Raw genomic sequence first — 8,405 nt, forward strand, 5'->3', positions numbered from 1 at the left:
CCAAGCCGCTCCCTATAATCCAGCTACCGCACTGTGGGGCCGGCGCCAAGGTCCCAGCGAAGGCGAGGACGTGCTACCCTACCCGGCCCCTGCCTGCGTGCGTTTGGCCATCCCCGGAACGCCGCGGTGCGGGCCCCGCTCTCAGCATTGTCTTCCGGTAACAGTTTCGCTTTCATTCCCCGGGATCAGCGGAAGAACGAGGCGATGATCTGGCAAGGGAAGGAAACTGGTGCTGGGCTTGTAACGCGGCCACTTGCTTATTTACTCTTTGACTTCAGGCGAGTTGCTGAAATAATCTAGACCTCGGCATGATCGTCTGTAAAACAGATCGATAAACAGAAAATAAACCCCTCAAAATAATAGTGGTTTCTAATAGCAAACACTACCAGGATATGTGCTTGTTGTTATTTCTTTAAAATATTTGACGCATTTGGTAAAAGAAGCATTGGGCATCAAAGGTGCAGTCAGTTCTGTATCTGAGTAGACATGCCCTTAAACTTCAACCTTCAGCACCTACTTTATTTGCATACTGGTTTAATGTTAAACAAGCCATCGAGCAATACCAGATTTACTCTGGCTAGAGGGCAGGACCCAGGACTGTGTCATGAGGAGAACACAGGGCTTGAGAAGATGCATCAGCTGACAGCCCTAAAAACCAGCAGTCTCTTTTCATCTGCAAAACATTGGCCCTAGACTAAGAAAATAGTGTGTCACATTCATGTTTCTCGGCTTAAACTTGTCCATTGAGTTCTGATGTGGTTGCTTCTTCTGTAAGAGTATGACAGCTTTTAAGCATCATATCAGCCACTGAACAACACAGTACCCAAGCCTTTCCCTTTCAGCCCTTGCAGGCCTGGGCTGGACATCTTAGAGGTTAAAAAGCGGGGTGGGGAGGGGGGAGGAAAGAGTCTACTGAGCTGTCCAGCTGCATTGCCTTTTCCGTTTTCAGAGATTTTTTAGAGCAAAGAACTTTTTAACCTTTAGTAATACATCAATGGTTGCTTATTTAAAGAGCCAATAACTGAAAAGTAAAAAAGTTCTTATTATTCCTTATTTTTTTGTAGGTAAAAGATACCCTTCTTTAGTTTTTGGGACGCCCAAGTCATCCAAGAGTTTAATTGCGAAAAACAGTCCTCTCTGGCAATACATACTGGATCACTCTCTGCGGGAACATCCAATTCTAAAGAAGCTGCGTCTGGTCAGTGTCTCCCACACCTCATCCTGAACTGCTGGGATCCTTGTGACATTCCTTCCCCCATCTTATTTGCATACACCCTAGACGGTTTTTTGAACTAGTAATATCCAGATTCATCAATGTTGAGGGCTACCTATGTGAGCATTGAATAGTATTGACATACATTTTTGACATGTCTTTCTATCTCCGGCTCCCAAGTCCATGTGTTTGGGATGCATTTGATTTTGACTTGAACAGATGACTTCTGTTCATTTTAGCTGGCATATAAGGAACCTGTAGCAGAGAGAGGTGATGTCCTTCAGCAGGCTCCAGTGTCAGAGATCAAACATGACATGGTGACTCAGGATTGAATCATTTCAGGTGAAACAAACTGCTCCTGCATAAAATCAGTGAAATGCTAAGTACTGGAACAGGTTGGTTGCAATGAGCCCTAGAGGAAGAAAGGAAATGGGAGGACATATTTTCCCTTCAGCTGTCATGGCACAGCCCTGCTTCTCCTGTTGCCCCCTCCTCAGTGCCAGGAGCCCTTCCACCCTGTCATGGGCTCAGCCCCTCCAGCTCTGCACTGTGTAGTCAGAGCTACAGGGTGTGACCTTTGGCAACAGATGGTAACCAGCAGTTCATAAAAGCATTCTACATGTCTTGAAGGAAGTGCACCTGTTTATGTAAATTCACAGAAATGAAGGAGTTTTGCAGTCAAGGTTGCTCTATGATTTTTCATGAGTTATAAATATTGCTGAGTTTGCCACAGCTGTGGTAACTTTGGGGTATATTACTGCTTTGAATATCACTCTCCTTAGTTACAGGTAAACTCAACCCAATTTCTGGCTCGTAGATGGAGCACAAAGCCGTCTAAAACGAGAAGGTTATCTGTTTTTAGGGTTATCTGTTTTTCCTGGAGTTTCACTTTTTTTTCCCTAGAATATTGGTTTGGTAGCTTTGGGATTGTTTTGCTGTGATGTGCTATATTTTTTCCCTTCTCTCTAGCTCACCCTTGAGCATCCCTGGGGCAGAATGATGGTGTCTTGTGACGAGGCTCAGCTTATGGCAAACTTGGTCAAACTCATTAAAGCCAAGAAAGTTATTGAAATAGGTAAGAGTGTCACTCTGTAGTAAAACTCCTGACTGTTCTTCTCCACATACACCATGTATAACATAAGATATTCAAATACAGTAAGGCACTGCATACCTGTTGTAGCAAACAGATGGTCAAACTACAGCATGAAAAGGAGTGTTGAATTTGCACTTGCTTGCCACTTCGTGCATTCAGTAGTTCTGGCATCAGCATGGTTGGCTCATCAGTTCCAAGGGAGTCTGAAAAAATGAGATCAATAGATCACTTGGGTCTCCAGCAGTTGCAAGACAGGGTGTATTCTTTCCTTCCTGTATCAGTTTCTTGCCAGAAGAAAGTATTTTGCTGCACAGGCCATGAACCCAATCCACTTTCCTTGATGCACCTATGTTAGCAGGATGTCCCAAGCCAGACTGATGCTGAGCAGCCAGGTATGGATTCCCACCATCTTTGTTCTTGGCCTGGCTCTTAAAATGCCCTGATATTTTGCTGCTCATCCAGTCCCTTTGGGTCAGATATGCAGGGCCTTGTCTGTCCAGGAGACTTTTGGAAAAAGCCAACATTTCCTCAAAGACTGATTTAAAAAAAAGTGAAATTGGAGGAGAAAAATCTCTAAAATCCCCAAAGGAGTCAAGGATGGGAATTTGTTAATGGACAGTATTCCTGAAGAGAGCCATGTAGTTCACTACTTATTTATTTTTTTCCACAATACAATAAGTGCTGATGACTCCTATGGTTTTCCTAGGTGTTTTCACAGGTTATAATGCCTTGAATATGGCACTTGTCCTGCCAGATAACGGCCGAGTTATTGCCTGTGATATAAACGAGGACTATGCCAAAATTGGAAAGCCACTGTGGAAGGAGGTAAGCAGCATCTCCTGTTACACATTTGGGACAGCTGCATTTACAGGTGAAGAGATTTTGGTATTTTAGACTTGCACATTCACACAGAAGTATTCTTATCATTAAAGGAGGCTGAAACAGTTCAGTTTGGGAAGACAAATAAGTGGTGTCTGGAACCTAGAAATAATAGGAAAACTATCTGAACACCAGTCATTCCCTAAGTGCAATCTACTAACAGGTTATTTCTTGACCACTTTTAACTCCCTGTTCTTTTTCATTTCAGGCAGGAGTAGAGCATAAAATTGACCTGCGGATTAAGCCAGCAATTCAAACACTTGGTAAGTAACCAGAATTAACTTTTTGTTCCCCCTTCCCTAGAAATAGAAGAAGGTTACAATAATGATGAAATGTAAGACCAAATATGGTTGTGAATGTGATCCCTTTTGCTAACAGACAGCTTCTCTTATATTAAAAAAAAAAAAAATCTTTAGAAGTTCACAGTTTTCCTACCTACTAGCAGAGAGGAGGAAAATGCTTGTCCTATGTAGTGGGCTCTACTAGTCACTCACCTGTCCTGTCCATCACTTCGTTTAATCTATGAAGTACTATTGTCAGCTGCTGCTGGGAAAGCTGATTAAAACAGATTAATTAGATGAAGGCCAGTTTCTGTTATCCATTGTCCATGCTAAGCAAGTATTCTTTTGTTACGGACAGAAAGAGTTTTCTGAAAGGGCTGAAGTGCATAAAAAATTCAGAAGCCAATGTAAAACTTAGAGCACAGTAGTTGAACTGTATTCAGAGAAGTTCAAATTTAGGATGTGCCAAAAGCATGCAAGGCCATTAGCAATGCAATTACTTTTCTCATTCAAGGAAAGAGAAAACATGGAGCAGAGGAAATATTAATAAGTATTCTGAAAATGCCAGAAATTTTCTAGGATTCTTGGAGGCAGAAGAAAGTTTCCAGCAAAGGTGTTTGATGGATCCACAGATCTATTCATAACCTTGTAGTACTTCCAAATTCATCCATCCTTTTCCAAAGAGGCAAATACAAGCACATTGCTAGTATACACTGTCCTTGAAGTCTATCAAACAACTCTGTCTAGGAATTGCTTCAGAAGAAACGATGCTCTGTTGACAGATGGTAAGGGCAGGTGAGAGGGGTGGCAGCAAACCTTACAAAACAGCAGGCAGCCATCCTCAACTGGCAATTTGGAGTTTAGGAGAACTTAAAACTGAATGTCACTTGCCTTAGCCTAGAGAGGGAGGACTACTTAGATCAATCTTTTGCTGTAATAAATATCTCTTGACAGGGTTTGCTTATGATCTGTGTCATGGCACTTGATCTTCAACAAGAGATTAGCATTTAGAACCTTTTCATAAATGTGAGAAAAATTCTAATCCACTCAAGAAAACAGTTCTCAGCTCAAAAACAGCTGAAGGTGTAGAATGTGTCCAGTTTCAAGCTGCTTGATTTGTTTTTATTGCACCTTTCAAGAGTCCCAGCTGTATCTTGCAGTTTTAGAGCTACTCCATGAACTCCTAAGCAGGCAGGACTCAGTAACTGAGTGTTTTATGGCATACATCATGTCTAGATTGGTTTCTGTGGGATAGGCTTTTCTAGTAATTACCTGTGGAGGAATAGGCTGCCTGGTCAAGGCAGCAAAAAACGTTATTTAACAAGAACTTTGACAGAAATGGATTATGTCCTCCTACACAGCATCAACCAGGGTGTAACGACTCACTTTGTTGCTCATCTAGATGAACTGCTGGCCAGCGGAGAAGCGGAAACCTTTGACTTTGCCTTCATTGATGCGGATAAAGAGAGCTACAATGAGTACTATGAAAAATGCTTGCGACTCATAAGGAAAGGGGGAATAATAGCCATTGATAATGTAAGTACTGCAGTTGTAGTGGTAATAGCACAGGGACTTACTGCTTTTGGCTGTGGGAAAGGAAAAAAAAAAAGTCACAGTGGGATTCTAGTCAAGTGATTTCTGACCTGCAGCTGGGTTGCCAGTTGCGACATGTTTGTTCCATGTTATACAAATGAAAATAAAATTCAACATAAACACTTAAAGTAAGCCAAACAAAACACTAATATAGAGAAGGAATAAAACCCTGTAGAAGTTAAAAGTAATGTGTTAAATTTATGTTAGTACATAAACAGTCTGTGATAACAGAAAGTTAGAATTTTTTTTGTATTTCATTACAGGGAATGCTCTGTATTATTCTGGTTTGTCTTGTAGTGCAGTACTTTCAGTACAATGTACAGTACTTACACAAGATCAAAAGTAGCACTTTTAATCAGTAACTACTAATAAGTTATTAATTTCTAACTTTTACTAGAAACAAATAATGTTAAAACTTCAGGCACCTTGAGGGTTACAGTGGCAGTGGAATAGGGGCTTTTAAAAACCTTATGTTTAAACACATCTTTTTTATTTTGGCTTCTAATCTACAGTAGAATTACAAATCTTTGGACTCCCATTCCCACTTACTAATGAGAGTTCCATGTCAGAGACCATTAGAAGTCTGAAATACAATAAATAATATAAACTTCTAAAAACTACGCAGGACCTTTTCCAAAGCTTCCTTTGTGGTCCAAGGGTCACACCGGAACAAATGAGATGCATAACAGTTCTTTTTTCAATAGGTCCTTTTTGGTGGGAACGTGCTAAAACCAAGGAAGGACGACTTGGCAGTGCAGAGCATCCACCGCCTCAACGAGAAGCTGCTCCGAGACTCCCGCATCAGTATCAGCATGCTCCCCATGGCGGATGGAGTCACACTGGCATTCAAGCTGTAGCTCCAGGAAGCCCAGCAGATGGGAAATAACAAGCAGCGGCGAATCATCAGGAAAAATGCCAGTGGAGCAGTATCAAAAATGGTAATTTAACCTTTATCTCCACTGGATAGCATAGCCTGGGAGAGTAGACTTTAGGAGCAGCAGTGTCCTAAGGGTGGCTAAGTAGAGAAGAGAGACTTATTTTGAGAACTACTCTGGTTTCTTATTTTAATTGTAATAAAGCAAATAAACTTATGGGAAATGTTCCTTGTAAGACAGTGGTTGAAAAAAAATCTCCCTCTATTGAATGTCTGAGTTCCAAGTGAGTCAATACAACAAGGTAATTTTCTATCCTCAAATAGGCTCTTGAGTAGCAGAATAATTGGTCCTACCATCAAAAGAAGTGGAGTTTACTAATGTTTATAGCCATAATAGAAAAATGGATTTTAATGAAATGACATCAAGGAGATTGCTATCCTTCTCAAACTACAAATATTGAAAGTCATTCTTTATCCTTGAAGAGTACTACATAACAAGTCTCAAATAGACATGATTTGAAAAAAAAAAAGCTCTCTTTAAAAGCTTGCCAAAGGACAAACAGTATTTGCTGTACATTTGCAATACAGTATTTGCACTCTCTGAAACCTTTGTGCCCAAGGTCTGGGTTTCTTTCACCTACGTAACAATGCAGGTAGATTTTTTTGAAGTCAGAATGAGGAAGAGCAGATGGGCAAGAAGTAAACCAAAACAATTCTCCCTCCTTCCTTTCTCCCTCCCACTTGCCCTCAAAGAAGCAACTTGCTAGGTGCTTGTTTCCTAGAAAGTTGAAAGCACAGAGCATTGGTGGCAAGTCTACAGAAGGATTGTGATTGTATGAGGACACAGTACAGCTGTTAACTGGCTATTCAAATCAGTACTGCAAGCAGAGATTCCCTTTCCTAGGCAGCATGTAACAAAATTTCAGCCTGAAATTCTTAGTGCAGATGAAACCTAATTACATAAACAAGAAACTGAAAGTAGAGTTTTACAAACAGAAGCTTCACTGGTAAATGTTTTGGAGGACTGATAACAGTGGAAGGGTACCATATGTATAGAGGAAAGAGATCTTTATATTTTTTGATCTCCTGTAGGGAAGCTATATCACAGCTAAAAGAATACTTCTTCCATTTGCTTAAATAGTGCACTTGAATGACTCAAGACACTGGGGGACAAAGATCTCAAGTCTCAGAATTGTTAAAACTGTCTAGTTGGCTCATATTTTTTAAATTCCAGCTGGGTGGCTTGGGTTCTGGTAAGGGGCAGAGGTTCGGGGCATGGGTCTTGCCTGTCTCGGACACTTGTAGCTTACTGCAGTGGGAGAGCAGTGAAGAAAAGAAGCATTGCCTGATGACTTCAGGGTCAGGTTATGACTGAGATCTCAATTCTATTTCTGTCACTTCCACTTAAAACCCTGATTCAGCAGAGCATGTCAGGATGTGCTTAAGTACTTTGCTGCTTTGAGGACTGACTGCAAAATCCATGTCTGGGAGAAGGCCAGCACAAGGTGCATGTGGCCCTTAAATGGGAATTTAAATAGGGTGTAAAGTTTGCCCAATTTCTTTCCCTGAGTGCAATTTTACCCTTAGAGCTTCAAACCTCTGCATGCTGCAAATTTCTTATCTGCATAAAAGAAATAACACCTTATTAAATTTTTAATTACTATAACAGCTCTCAGATAGAGTGGCTAAAGGAATATACAGGATCATTATACATTTGCATGCAAAGCTTCTGGCCGTGTTCTACTTTACAATTTTACTTTGTCGGTAGATAACAAAAAAAATCATAAGGGTTAAAAACACAAAATGGGACACTTTCACAGCTGGGGCATCCCCTCAAATATTCCTGCCTTCAGAGGCTGTAGACTGATAATCATGAGCAAGCTACAAGGTGTTAAGAACACATACCTTGTCCTAAAATTACCATGATGGCCTTTCCCAAACATGCAGAAGTCACTGAAAGATTGATCACCGACTCTGCAACTGTTTGCCACTAATTTCCAAGTTGAAAGAACCCTCTCGGTACAGTTGAGCCAAAAACAGGCAAGCATTGTGAGTATTTCTGCAAAAAACTGTCAAATAAAAGTTTAGCAACATTCAAAACCAATACAAACAATCAGAGTTCGTGAATTCAAAAACTCCAGTTCCTTGAATGGTAGGAACTGTCAAAGTCCCCATTACCTGTGCTAAAGGAAGACCTATAAGTGCCTGAGGCTGAAGCCAGGTACAGCAGCAGGTTAGCATCTTGCCTCTGCTTTGGACTCTGTTCCATTTTAAATATGCAGAGCATAGTGTGAGCATTTCATCAAACCTGTCTCCATCCTGATCATCTAATTACCATTAGAAAGAATAGCAATGTGTCCCTAAACTATAGATTGATGAGCCATCTGTAAGCTGAAACAAAGAGCAGAAGGAAGCTTAATTGAATCAAATATTTAGAATACATTACACTATCTTGTAGCTACTCAGAAGCTG

General features: G+C 40.8%; 1 protein-coding gene across 1 annotated transcript; it reads left to right on the plus strand.

Annotated features, from left to right (window-relative positions):
• The first annotated feature begins 308 nt into the window (after positions 1 to 308).
• Positions 309 to 6,539, plus strand: COMTD1 (catechol-O-methyltransferase domain containing 1). The gene is made up of 7 exons (XM_029958548.1): positions 309 to 318; positions 1,065 to 1,198; positions 2,183 to 2,288; positions 3,013 to 3,131; positions 3,394 to 3,448; positions 4,869 to 5,002; positions 5,764 to 6,539. Exons 1-7 carry the CDS (start codon positions 309 to 311, stop codon positions 5,914 to 5,916), a joined length of 711 nt encoding a protein of 236 aa, XP_029814408.1. The 3' UTR covers positions 5,917 to 6,539.
• The last annotated feature ends 1,866 nt before the right edge of the window (positions 6,540 to 8,405 follow it).

The sequence above is a fragment of the Manacus vitellinus genome, unplaced genomic scaffold (genome assembly GCF_001715985.3).
Source record: "Manacus vitellinus isolate BGI_N305 unplaced genomic scaffold, ASM171598v3 scaffold_15_pilon, whole genome shotgun sequence".
Taxonomy (NCBI): domain Eukaryota; kingdom Metazoa; phylum Chordata; class Aves; order Passeriformes; family Pipridae; genus Manacus; species Manacus vitellinus.